General features: G+C 44.0%; 1 protein-coding gene across 2 annotated transcripts in view; it reads right to left on the reverse strand.

The window, feature by feature from the left end:
• Positions 1 to 5,773: 5,773 nt before the first annotated feature.
• The window catches only part of slc12a5a (solute carrier family 12 member 5a), a 148,648-nt gene continuing 140,339 nt past the window's right edge, over positions 5,774 to 14,082 (reverse strand). The window contains exons 14-26 of one of the 2 annotated variants that reach the window (XM_041947861.1): positions 13,955 to 14,053; positions 13,703 to 13,822; positions 12,316 to 12,420; positions 11,833 to 12,001; positions 11,074 to 11,269; positions 10,370 to 10,539; positions 9,899 to 10,030; positions 9,534 to 9,641; positions 8,891 to 9,016; positions 7,890 to 8,083; positions 6,919 to 6,933; positions 6,572 to 6,705; positions 5,774 to 5,865 (exon numbers count right to left, since the gene is read on the reverse strand). In XM_041947861.1, coding sequence (XP_041803795.1) covers positions 5,774 to 5,865; positions 6,572 to 6,705; positions 6,919 to 6,933; positions 7,890 to 8,083; positions 8,891 to 9,016; positions 9,534 to 9,641; positions 9,899 to 10,030; positions 10,370 to 10,539; positions 11,074 to 11,269; positions 11,833 to 12,001; positions 12,316 to 12,420; positions 13,703 to 13,822; positions 13,955 to 14,053 — 1,660 coding nt within the window. The remainder of the gene's footprint in view (positions 5,866 to 6,571; positions 6,706 to 6,918; positions 6,934 to 7,889; positions 8,084 to 8,890; positions 9,017 to 9,533; positions 9,642 to 9,898; positions 10,031 to 10,369; positions 10,540 to 11,073; positions 11,270 to 11,832; positions 12,002 to 12,315; positions 12,421 to 13,702; positions 13,823 to 13,954; positions 14,054 to 14,082) is intronic. The other variant, XM_041947868.1, reaches the window with a different exon arrangement.

The raw sequence follows: 14,082 nt of genomic DNA on the forward strand, positions 1-14,082 counted from the left end.
TATTTAACTTACACTGACACAAAAGAAACACCTCCACACTAACTGTATTTGATTTATTTACATGTAGCCCCCCCCCCCGCCCCCAGCGGTTACAAGTGCACATGTACACACATACACACTCCCACAGAACTGAAAGGAACACACTACAGCTTTACCATAAGACTAGGTACAGTATCAAGGAAGAGTAATGAGCGGTTCTGAATGAAAAAACATTTTCATATTACTGAAGTTTGATACAGGTGTCTGTGTGTATGCTGTGTATATCATCTATACATCCATTAGTTTTCAGGCATCCATACAAAATGTTTCCCACAACTCCAGTGAATTAAAAACAAACCCGGTCAGTGACGAGACTCGTCTTGTTACGAAACGAAATACTGTCCTTTCAAAGGCCATAAAGTGTAAAAGTAAAAGACCTTCAGGGAAATGGGCTTATTCCCATGAGTTCAGTGAAAAGAGACACCGCTCATGTCAGTTTGTTAAATGAGAAGCTGCTGCCCACAGCTGGCTAACTTAGCACAACAGCTGGAAACGGGGAAGCAGCTCTCCTTTAAAGGTTGTCTGGATGTGGGACTGAATACACCGAATATAAATCACAGTTTAGACTGAAAAGTGGGTAAATCTGCAGTTTGGGACAGGCAGACAAACTGCATTTTGTCTGCTTCCATCAAATTGTGGATTTGCAGGCATCTCTAGTTCTAATACTTTGGCACTCAGTTTTCTTAGCTTTAACCCATTGAAACAATATTTTTATCTTTTAAATGATAACTTGCAAAATTTTTGTAAGAGGGTGAACAGTATTTACTCGTCTGTGTCTAATTCACTGGAGCACACACTTGCACACGATCATTTATGTATTTAACTGAAATTTACTTTGGTAATCAGTTTATCTGCAGATAATATTTGACACAATGAGAGGACCTTGTCAACAAATCCACCATAAAAAATAGAATCTTGTACTGAAGTAATATTCATCTTGAATACAATGATTGGCCAGTCCTAAGGAAAGTGGAAAGAAAAAAAATCATACTACTCGAAAGAAAAGTTTCTAACTGATATAAACAAATACTTTTATACCACAAACACCCAATATATTTTCAATACACCTTGTTCAGGGTAATTGCATGCATGCACTGAGTTACACAACATAACTGGAACGGGGCTCTGCTTGCACTGCACGGATAGCCACTTAAGTTCTTTTCATCTGACTCCCAGAGATCGACTGTGTGAAATGTCAGTGCAGCTGTTTTACTTTCCAACGTCAGGCACGTCTGTCTGATGCTTCTGAAAATACGCAGAAGGGTACGAGCTCATCTCAGCTACAGACCGTGTGCCGTCTCTGCTGTAATCTGGGATTTATTTAGTGTTTTCTCTGTTGGTGTCTTAACAGGACAGCCTCCTCAACCCGGTAACAGATGTGTTTCAGAGCCCTTAATATCCATTTAAGGATGGAGACTGGGTAATGATCACCAGCAAGTTTGTCTCATGCTACAGTTGTGCAGGCGAAGGATCTGATCTAAATCGTGGATCAGTCGGGGGGAGAGGGGACGTGCTGGTTTCTAAGTCGACTATCTCATGTCATCCGAGCAGAGCCGGGACCAGAATTGGAAGCGCGAGTTTTATATTCTTTGATCATTTTTCAGAATTATACTGCAATCACATTTAAAATACAGAGCTGGGGCGGATTTAGTGGCTGGGATGGGGGAGGCCAGAAATTTGGGGCAAATGGGGTGAAGGGGTTGGGGCGGGGGTGGAGGAGGGGGTTCTGAGTAGGCTCACCGCACAGATTGAGTGACAAGCATTATAAATTTAACAGTTACTATTATTCTTTTAAAGAAGTTTGGCAAGAGAAAGGAAAGAATGTGGTGCATGCTAAAATGCTCGAATGATTAGATGTAAACAAATTGAACAGGTAGGTCTCTGCATCACTGCAGTTCAAAACTGCTGCAAGCTGATGGGAATGAATCATATTTTATTGTCTGAAGTGTCAGACCTTCACAGCTGGCTGTAATACACTCCTGTGCCACCAGAGATCACTGTGGGATAGAGTCTGTACAGAGCAGGCTGGCTCTCGTTAGACCCCCCCACTCCTGCAGACTGACCCTGTCACAGAGGACCCCCTCAGTGTAAAGTGCTTTGCTGCCTCAGCCACATTTGGGATGAACGCTGTCGATTTTTATTGTCCGTAAGACCTGGCGACAAACATTCGGATGAAATAAGTGACTGCTGACACCTCCAGATGCCGATTGGTAGAAAAATAACTGTGACAAAATGAAAAATGGCCAGTGTGAGAACAATATTGCACATAATCTTACAAAACTCTAAGACTTTGTCCACAGTGATAGAACAGTGTACAACAAAAGACAACACTAGCAGGTTACAGTGTCTCTGACTTAAGTGATATATATTTACAAAGGTGGAATGACTATTTCTGAGGCCCATTCATTCGCAAACTCAAAATCTCCTATTACGTTACATAAGACTACTTGAGCAAGATTGAAATGTAACAAGTAACAATATAGTGAACTCATACTTTTATTTTTTGCAAAAGACTTGTTTTCAAGGTCGAGCCATGTCGCCGGCTGAGCGGCGAACACATCTGAGTTCTCAAAACCTGCAACTCAGGGAGAACATTTGACAACCTTTTACCCCACTCTGAACCTTGTAAGTCATCACTATAGAAACCACTAAAACAAATATTGCCACATAGTACCATGCAAACAGCAATAATAAAACATTTATAATTCAATAAATAAATTCATTTCCAATAAACTTCTCCAATAAACATCGGATATCTTCTCTTTTGAATAAATTTTAAAGGCTCAGTTGATGCAGGCAATGTTGTGGAGACAATCCCAAAATAGCCATGTTCTTCAAAAACTGATGTGAGCGTTAAACGACCCCTTCGTCACAGGTAAGCGTGACACGCATATTAAAGGAAAGCTTCATCACTCGGCACCCTAAAATCTTTGAAAACTACGAGTGGCTGCTTCTTAAGTGTCGCAGGTGTCAAAGGTAGTGAGTTAAAAATTTGCAACATTTAGCAGATAAACCAGAAATATTCATATTTAAACATATTTTGGCGATTCCTTCAAGTTTCTTTAAGCAAACTATGTAAATCAACAATCTGTTATCTTAAAATTGGTTCACTTCACTCATGGGATTAAAGATGGTGATAATCAATAGAGCATTTCTTTTTAAAAAGAGAACAAAACGGTGGCAGATTTGCCCTCAGTTATAATATTGCATCAAGGTATTCAGTCTAGTTTTGTCATAAAACAGAAAGCTAACCCTGTCCACAGATCACAGGCCAAATGTTTACAGGTACAGCCTCGTCTTGTTTGACCACCTCCACTGATATGTATGTCTATACCCTTTTCCACTTGATCTTTAATAGTCATCTCTATTTACAGTACAAATAAATCTATTGATACTAGCAGCATTCACAACATATGGTCAGACATTCAAGCAACACTAAAAACATTTAATACTGTTTTTAAATAGTTCTAGAAACTAATTTGTTTTGTTTCCCTATATTGTATATACTGTATATATACGGATTTATTTATATTCATATTTCTACTACAAGTGCAAATGACCAAAAACAGTTTCTTCAAGAAACGAAACCAAATGAAAGTAAAGTGACAGCTGTCCTTGGTCAGAGTGAGATGATTCTGGATTTTCTTCTTTTTTTTTTTAAGACTTACGAAATCTACATATACAAAATATATGTGTAAAAAAATAAATAACATGATCACATGAGTCCGGATTTCAACTATTGCACATTCCTTCCAAGATGCACTTTTTGAACCTAAATATGATTTGCTCACAAGTCATTCAGTCTGGGACGTGTGTGGCTCAAATCTTCACCAATCTAGAGGATATAAAATAGAGTCTACTGCATAGAGTTCAATCTCGTGGACAAAGTGAGTTTCCTAGCCAGAGAAGCCATTGTCCTCTCTATTTATTTAGACTGGACCCTATAAAGAATCGATCGATAGATGTTGAAAAGCTCACCTCCGTAAGAGCTGACATGCCTGCTTCAAATGTCGGTGGCTTTGTGGAGTTTTGAACATCTACTCTTTTATCATCTATAGGGCGATGTCTCAACGACACCGTCGGCTTCACGCGGACGCCTCAGTTTTCTTTTGTTCTCTCCGATTTAAGCAATAGAATTTTTGTTCACTATTTCTCTTTGAAAAATACTTCGGATATGGCACGTTTAATGTATCTAAATTAGGCAAAACGATATATCTTTGAGTGACAGTCAAAACGACACACAACTATCATCAATATGTGTAACTTCTGTCTATAAACATAAATACATATTTGTTCTCTAGATGAAAAAATAACATTTAGTTGTTTTTTTTTTTTTAATTCAATGAACTTGATGAATTCATCAAAATTTCACTTGTTTGCACAGTGGCGGACAGTGCAGGTGCAGTGCTTGTCGAGGTTACAATGACGGTTACCATAGTGACAGGAGCCTATGCCATCCAATAAATAAATAAATAAATAAATAAATTTTAAAAACAGCGTTTTTGAGCTGTCCCTCTGAGCGAAGGATCGTTTTCTCTCCACTAGAAGCTTTTTAGTATGTCACAAAAATACTACACTCATACTGAACAACGCGTCAGAGCTTGTACATTATTTACAGTGATCCACACGAGGGTCGAGGGGCGCTGGCAATGATAACCTCCTCGGGGGTGGGGTGGGGGTTGGGCGTTTGTACTGTCTCCCCCTTCTGCTGTCACGCCAGCCTTCTGCTAGGAAACGCACTATTCACAGTTTAATTACGTGTCAATCTCTACAGACTAAGCTAGCCTTGTTGTATTTTTTTGGCACTAACAGTGGCCACAGGGATAAACAGCCACTAAGAAATGAGTTGAAAGGAGGGTGGAGGGACAGTGATGGCAGTAACGGAACGAGTGGAGTAAAAACACGCACAGTTATAAAGATGTCATGTGAAGGAGTGATTAAAGATAACGCTGCAGGTTTGATCCACGTGCCTTTTCAGTCCAATATCAATGTGAATTTCACAGTTCATATTTAACGACATGTTCTCCTGCCTCCAGCTGGCGGTCCTGACCGTGGGCAGCAGTGTCTTTTGCCTTGAGGGATAAATCACATCGAAGACAGCAGGCCGGAGCGCCGCGGGAGGTGTCCGATCACGACGAGGGGACGAAGCAGTTGATCCTGCGCTGAGCTCATGTCAGCTGGCTCTCGTTCTTTCCGAGCAGAAGCCGCTGCTATGCCACATTTGATTTGAGACGAGAAACAAAGCAAAAGAATCTGCAGGGGTTTGAACAAAGACAGACACACACATGCATGTGCGCTCACACCTCAGCAACAACCCACCGCCGCCGCCACCACCTCCCCCCTCCTTACCGAGCGACTCCGACTCAATGCGAGCTACTACAGCAGATTACAGACTAGCAAAGAAAAGAAAGTCTCTTTGAGAACAAATCTATAGAGCATCTAAATCAGTCTAGTGCCTACAATAGTTAGAGTAGCTTACTGGACTAGAATGAAGGGTGTGGTGGCTGGGCGTGTGATACTGCTCGCTGGTCTGCTGGGGGTGGAGCTGAGGGAGGGGGCGCTGAAGCTGAGCTGGGCTATTGGTCGGGTGTGAGAGGACTGTCGTACAGAAATAAACGTGAGGGCGACACGATGGCGAAGCAGCGTTGATGAGAGGGTGGGAGTACAGGTGACACAGGAACGGGGCTGAGGGAGGGGCGGAGGGGGGGTGGTAGTTGGGGAGGGGTCTGCTCTTTCAGGAGTAGATAGTGATAACCTCGCGGCCGCCTCCGCGGACCAGGAGGACCCGGTTGAGACCCTCGGTGAGGACCTCGAGGAACTCCATGTCTGGGAGAGAAGAGTTAAAGAAACTTGCAGAGCCTTTTATAATCCATCATATATCATCAGTTTTATGTATTTGACTGTAATTAACAAAAAAAAACTATTTGAATCAAAACGCAAAAGAGTAATTAAAAAGAATAAAACAAAAAAATACCTGCAAATGTTATTTAAAGGCACATCTTCTGCCTGCAATAGCACCGTCCACTTATAAATCCTAATTAGCTCTATGCCTCTGTCGCCGTCTTGCACATATTTTCTGATAACAAATCACGGTGCTATTTTTATTTCAAGTCAATTAACTTATCTTTTGTTGCTTTAAATGCAAAATCCACGTCTGTCCCTGCAGGAGGAAAGGGCCTAGAGGCTGTTGATTGTATCTGTAGAAAAAGTTTCACTGTTGTTCCCACCACCTGAAGGTCAATAATAAACTCTGTTTATTATATTTATTTTTACATTAGTCAGTGTATCAACAGCACAGGTTGATGTGTTTGAGCTTCCCTAATTTCCTCCTTCTAATGTCCTGAGGATGATTTTCAGCTAGAAAAAACATCCACTAATGCAGATTGACTGCGTGTTAAGCCTCCAGCCTGTGCGGCATCGTGATATTTCAAAGGTCCTTCCTGAACCTGAGTACTTACTTCTGACTCGTGTTTTGAAAGGAATGCAGCACCGTCTCTAAACACCCCAGGAACTCTGAGCGAGTGAAGGATACAGTTCTCGTCACCTGTCCGGTTCCTGGGCGGGCCGGGCATGTTGAGCAGGACTAGCTTGGCCTCTGAGGACTTTTTGATGATGACTTCATTCAGCCGGAGCGCTGTGTGCATACGTCGCACGTTGGACTGGTTCCTGAGCGAAGACAGAGCGGCAGAAAAGGAGGTCAAGCGGCTTCCCGGCGATATTTCAGAACATGTTACGAAGCATTCAGTGATACGGAGCTGGTCGAGGTGACAGACGCTCATCCACACACAAGTATTCCATCTTCATCTGCTCATGTGGCCAACTCGGGCTGTGTGAGATGTGAATGGACTGAATGAGGTTTATAGAGACTCCAGTACTTACAGGTTCTCCCACTCACTGCAGCATGGCAAGAAGAGAAACACATGATTATCAGCACTAAGCTATGAATGTTTTCTACTGAGTGAGTAATTCCAACTTAGACAAAAACTAAAAAATAAATCCTTTAACAGCACTTTGGCAGAGAGGCATGTGCCGTGGTATCGATGGTTGAAGGGATGATCAATGGTTGTTTTTTCCTACGCTGATGTTCAGGCGAACTTACTATCACAGCTAAGATGTTATAAAAATAGTCTCCAGAATCATCACCCACCAGAAACAATGAGAGATGTTTCTGGTGGGGCGGCGTGGCCGCCCACTGAGCCCCGCTCATCAGCACGAGTGACGAGGGAACTTAAAATCCTTAATTACAACCCAGTTTGCCGTCTTGTTTCCATGGATCTGACACATCTTCATCTCCATGTGCCTGCTCACCGAACTCTGCACCCCGTTACACCAGATAATGTTGTGGATGTGATTTGGACTGTGATATTAAAGATAAGATAATAATGTTATCTTAGTGCTGTGATACTCTCACACCAGCCTTTGCTATTAGATTTCTTTAATGTTTAAATATTTTAATCACACTCTTTTACAAATGCCATATAACAGCTTGCAGACAGGCTGTATAATATCCTTAGGCTTATCTTTGACATCTGGGTAAAACCCATAATATCCCCAAATACAAGATGTTCCGTTTTTCCGTGACACTCAGACTAAGTCGTCCATGCTGGCGTTTCACTCGCGTGCTGTGTCGTCACGCCCCCCGCCCCCTCCTGCTCCCACCGCCCCTCTGGTGTTTGGATCGCTTATCGATGATCTCCAGTAATCAGGACTGGATATGAAAACAGGAGCAATGGGCCGACCCTTCTGGCAGACCTCTCTTGGTGCTTTATTGCACAGAAAAACGACTGTGGAGACTCCCGGGTTCACCTTTACAGCAGGTAAAGGTTCAGCGAGCATTTCAAAGCACTCACGGCTTCATGTTGAAGATGTCTTTGATGCCCTCCGGTGTGGCTGCGCCAGGCGGCTTGGCCGGCTCGCCGTCGCACTTCTCGGTCCAGGTCATCTGGACCTGCTCCCCGGGGCTCTGAGCCCCCTCTGCGGGGGTCAGCGGGGTGGCCGGGGTTTGGGGGCTGGCTGGGGTGGTGTTGTCGTGGATGAGCTGGACCTGGGCAGGGGGGGACACAGGGGAAGAGGCCGACTTTGACTATGAGACGAGAGGAAAAGAGGACGGATGTGGATTTACATGTACATTACATGGAAGGTCGAACGAGTCACGTTGAGGTGGAAATGTGGGAATGCAGGTAAAGTCACAGAGAGCCACAGTGTTCGAGAGAGGGGGAGGGAGGAGAGGCGTGATTAAGGAGCCTTACTTTGTTAAGTCTGCAAGTCATATGGTTTCTTTTATTGTATAACAGGCTGTGATTGAGGCGAGAAAGAAGCAAATCTGAATTACGTTACCTTAAAATTAACCTGCAGTTAGAGAACAAGACGTGGATCAGTTCCACAGAAATCTAAGTGTGACACTCTCTTCTCAACTATGCTGGAATCAAATTATTTTAGCTGGGCTGAACGTCAACGTTCAACACACTTAATTCACTTTCTTACTGAGGTTGTGAGCGAAGCTACAGCCTGCAGCAGGTCAACACAGAGAGTGGAGACCGGGAAAACAGTTAGCCTGTCCAGGCTAAAAGACTGTCCAGGCTAACTCCAGGAAGTTGCACCCGACACTCACTCTCGACAAGACAGTGAATAAGTCTATTTCCCTTTGAATTATAGACTTGTAGTATTTGTATTACACCACACTACTATTCTTATCTGTCCTTCACGTTGTTGTGGGTTCTACTGTGTTTCTGTCATGCGGCAAAAAAAATCACTACTCAATCTTCTCCCTTCTTGCTCGTTCTGTTGAATCGCCTACATGCGAGCATACAGATGAACTTTGCACTTCAAGCCGAGGTTAACTGCCCTCTACCTCTTCCTCAGGCTTCTCCTCCTTGCTGGCTGCCGGCGGGTCCTCGGTCACACTCAGCTGGGTGGTCACAGCGGCCGGGTTCTTGCGGCGGATAGATCCGCGGGACGAATCGGTGATACTCTGGATCTGTGCAGACACGAAGGAAGGAAGGAGTGATGTGGGAGGAGATTCTGTTGCTCAGCGAGAAGTGAGGCAGGTCAGGGACGGGTTCACAAGACATTTACTTACTGTGTATCACCAAAATGACTCATAAAAAAAAGTTAAGTAAAAGTGAGGATAATTCCACTACACTTATTAAATGTATTGACCTGGAGAACCAGGCAATCTTCAAGTTCAACAAAGAGTGTGCAGGAGGTAATAATAGTATTACGCTGAGATCAATATCTTTTATTCTCCACATCTGTCAAAACACCATCATGCTGTCGTGTAAAAAAGCAAAGCGGTTCCTGCTGTAGTCCACACTGATAGAAAGGGTAAATATGCTGTCCCGCTGCTCCCATTTAACCGTAGATACGCTTCTGTCCTGGGGGGCTTACGTGTCACGTTAGGTCAAGTCAAGTCGAATCCTGCCAAGTCGGCCCGTCGAGTCGTGTCAACTTTATGTGTGCAACAACAAAAGCTTGACATAAGCGAACTTTCGTACCTCTCTCTCGCGCTCGTTCTTGGTCAGGTTGATCTGTTTCAGCATCTGCGACCGTTGTTCCATCACCAGGGTCTTCTCGTAAGTGTAGGCTGAGATGTCGCTGTCATGCTAAAGTGAAAGAAAGTTGTCGTTAAAACCCTCCTGCGCAATGCTGTTTCCACCCCTGCTGACTCCTCCGTTAAGCCCCCGGCAAGCGCTTTTGGTCGAAGCATACTGATGCATTAACACACACTCTGTATTTCATGCCGCCCCTCGCACCCTCCGGCTGGTTTGTCCTGGTTTTTGGCCTCCACCGAGATTAAAGTGGCTCTGATATAAATGGTTACTGATAATTAAAAAGTCGGTCTAGTCTTGAAGAAACTCACCATTTCTACAACTTCCACCATGGCGTCAATACGGAGGTGGTAGAGGAACGTGGTCAGGTCCTTTTTCATCTGGATGCTGTTGTCGTCCATCTGGGCCACGGTGAAGATGCGCATCTTGCACTTCCTCCAAACCTGAGCAGCACAAACACCACTGCTGATATACGTGTGCACTACTGTTCCATTATTCTGTGTAGACTTTATGTTGTGTGTATAAATCTTGTTTTATATGACGTGAGCTGCATTGGTAAATCTGGCTACTTGTTAAAACTATGTAAACTCACAACAAAATTGTACTAAATTGTAGCTGAGCTGCGTCTCAGAGTATTAAAACTGCATACTGAACTTAAAGGAACAGACATGACATGCATTGTGCATGAAACCGTTTTCATGAAGTATTTATTTTGTTCGCTGAATTGCACTTGTAATGTTTACCGGCGTTTTAGTAGTAACACAGTAACTGTTGCACGGTACCTTGTGCTGGCGGAGGAGGAAGGGCAGCAGCATCAGCATGCCTCCATCGTGGACGATCCACCACACGTCAATGTGACCCTCGGTGAAGCGCTCTCCATTGGACGGGAAGGCCGAGATGTTCTTCGGGACGAGCAGAGCCAGGTGAGCGGCGGTGGTTTCTCTGACCAGCTCTGCAGAACAGACACATGTAGGGAGGCGGAGGTGTTAGCCGAACATGCTGAGAATCTTCACAGACATATCATCACAGGATTTCGGATTTTGTTTTGGCTTTCTTGATGTAGCTTATTGGCTGTGGTTGAGGGGAAGCTTTGGCATTGATTAGCTATGATTATATCATGAACTGGATGTTCCTTTCCGGTTTCACTGCATTTTTTTGACATGCATAATTTTGTTGCCCATCACATATTCCCTCTCCTCTTTCACGTCGTACTCTTGTTATTAAGGAGATTTTCTTGTCACTGTTCCCCTCAACAGAGAGGTTAAATAGTTGGATGAGCAGCTCAGAACTGGAGCTGGCAGGGATTTTGTCTTGCTGAGATGCTTCAGCAGCACAGTTGCTGGACATAAACAGAGCTTGAAACCTGCAGATTTCGACCGAAGATAAGTGCACCACTGCAACACGCTACCCCAAAATCTGCCTAAGGCACAGCCGCAGCTTTTGGATTTTTGGGACTATTAGTTAATTTGCTTTCCCAGTTACCCACCGATGAAGTTCCTCCAGGTCTGGTGCTCGTCTCCTTGCTTCCAGTTGCGGGGCCAAGACACCAGCACAGCGTTATGTTTCAGGCCTCCCAGCCCACTGGCCTGGAGGAGGTGGGAGGTGGCATCACGCAGGTTCGAGGACACGGTCACCTGACAGAAGCCCTTCACCTTTTCAGTCTCCATCAGTTTACGCAGCGCCTACAAAGGCAAGGCAAAGAATAACTGTTATCAACAGTACAAACTCACTAATACAACATCCCAGAGGATCAAATTGCAGCAAATTATCTAGTATTTCCAAACATCTGTATGACTGCTGCTGTGTTCTGGTGCAAAGGCCTTCTGCACTTTTGACTCTGATTTGAATATGTCTGGAAACAACACACTTATTTATTTACAGTATTTAGGATTTAATTGACATCATGCTTGGGGTTGTGTGGTGTGTATATTGAGAAACCTGTGAATAAACGTTTGCATGACACGACATTGAATAGATTTCCGGGCAGGTGGCTTCATAAGATATTTTGAATTTTACATCTCATCATAAGCAAAATAATATGAGTATTTAACAGCATTCAAGTATTTAACAACAACATGAATATGATAAAAAGAGACATGCATCTTAGTAAGTACTCACATGTACATGTACATAAAAAAGAGCACCCAGATTTGACTGATAGCAAAGCATGGTTTCTTGTCTGTGATCCAACTGAACAAATTAATTTGTAAGCGCTTTACTTTTTCTCTTCTTTGAGGCTCCCTACCTGCTCTGCACGCTGGGACTGCTCGTTGTTCTCCAGGTAGGTGCCCTCCAGAGCTGTTCCAACAATGGTGAGGCCTTTGCCCGCCTTCAGCTGATTGGTCAGAGAGAGCAGACGAGGCTGCTCCACGGTTTGCTCTGCGTCTGTGCTTACCAGCACCAGCAGCTGGGGCCTGGAGAGAGGGGAGAGAGAGTGAAAACGCAGGGTAGAAAACAGCAGAGGGAGGCAAATGCGGGGCAGGGGGGGTCGATGAGGAATCAGATAAAAGTAAAGGGGGCCGAGTTTAAGTCCTGACGGAGAGACGGGAAAAACAACATGGAAGGTGGATGTGATAATATGAATTCAACACTTGTTTGACAGCTGTGATGAGGAGAATCACATTAGCTGAGAGAACGGCTGAGCATGTACAGGCGGGCTGTTCATTTCTATGTTAATTAGACGCGGGATAAAACAGCACAGTGTGTGGTGTGACTGTGTGTGTCATACCTCCAGTTCTTGGTGTGCGGGGGACCTTCCTCCAGCCGCATGAGAGCGTAACGCGCCGCGCTCAGAGACAGACCTCGAATCCCGTCACCCCACTCTTTCTCCGCACTGTGGCACAGACAAGCGCCGATCAATACTTGTCAGAAAAAATATGAACAAGCGTTTTGTTTTGCAGCTTAATCATAAACTTAAAAAGTGACAGCGATACAGTCAGCACACTGAAACAAATCTACTTTTAGACGACAGTTTGACATAATGCAATGTGATTAAGGATTAGGCATCACTGGTAAATGTCAAGTTAACATGATGTCACTCACCACAGGGAATCACAGCGCTCAAATACATGGCTCTGTGCCACTCCATTATGAGCATGGATAGATTACAGAACAGGCCTAACAGGCACAGGGGCCAGAAGAGTCAGGGGGCCCCTGGGCCAGAGCCTCTGTTTGAAGTGACTGATCAGCCTTTTAATACTGAGTGTCAGCCAACCAAATCCAATCATATGTCTGTTGTTCTTTATTTTTTCCTTCATATTACCGCTGCACAGCATACTGATGTTAAAGCAGCATTTTAATTAAAGACAGTAACATTAGTAAACCTATTCAAATTAGAACAGAATAACCAGAAACAAGAAAACAAAACCTTCATCTCAGGTATTCTTGACTGGTTTCCTATAATATTTGTATCGTGAGCTGTTGTATTTTGTATGATATCTGTGCAGAGGAGAGTCAGTCAGACAGCCCTAAAGTTCAGGAGCAATTTCTGAACCTGAGAATCGTGGTTCACCTGCAGGATGTAACTGGAAGAGATGCAAAACCACTACAAAGAGGTGCAAAGCGCCTAGTAACGACACGGCTGTAATTTTTGAACCAACAGCAGCACTTGAGAGTTCTGCTTCAACCACAGAATGTCCCTGTGGAGACATAAAACGACTACAAAGAGATGCAAAACAATTACAAACAACATGGTTGTAGTTTCTGAACAAACAGCAGCTGCTTAGAGCTCCAAAACACATTCAAAGAGATGCAAAATGTGCAGCCACATTGTTTGTAGTCATTTTGCAGAGGAGAGTTGGGGGTTTGGCATGTTTGTGCCCACTGGCCTGTTGTCTCATCACCCCCCCCCAACCCCATGGTTGTAAGGAGGATGTTATGTGTAGAACATGGTACCTACACGTTTTCTGCATCATGCTAAGTGGTATGCTAGGAAATCGACACGCTCACATGACTAAAACCAAAAATTTACCAAATTTCTCTTTAAACAAAGAAGATTGATGGTGTCGTTTTAGAAGCAGAAAACTCTTAAAATACAACACACACACACACAAACGCCAGCAAAAGCTAAAGGCAGCCAGTGAATCCAATCTCTCCCGAGGTTGTGCTCCACTCACCCTGCAAACTCGATATACTTGTAGATAGAGCCGGCAATTGCCATGGCGACGATGGCGTAGTACCAGGAGCAGAGGAACATGAGAGTGAGACACAAGCTCATCCCGAGGAACGACAGAGTCCTGCAGAGACGGATGAAGAGACAGACAGAGAGACAGAGAGACACAGACAGTAAGACAGAGGCCCAGAGAGACACATTTATTCCAAAATACATAAATTCAGCTTCTATTTCCCTCCGCAGCTGCTGAACTGACCAGTGGTAGAACTTGAAACGGGGTCTCCAGTTTGGAGTTCTCAGCAGTGTCTGCAGCGCACAGGCCAAGTTCACAAACATGTAGCACATCAGGAAAAACCTGCAGGACACACACAGACACTCAATTTA

This window comes from Chelmon rostratus, chromosome 2 (assembly GCF_017976325.1).
Source record: "Chelmon rostratus isolate fCheRos1 chromosome 2, fCheRos1.pri, whole genome shotgun sequence".
NCBI lineage: Eukaryota > Metazoa > Chordata > Actinopteri > Chaetodontiformes > Chaetodontidae > Chelmon > Chelmon rostratus.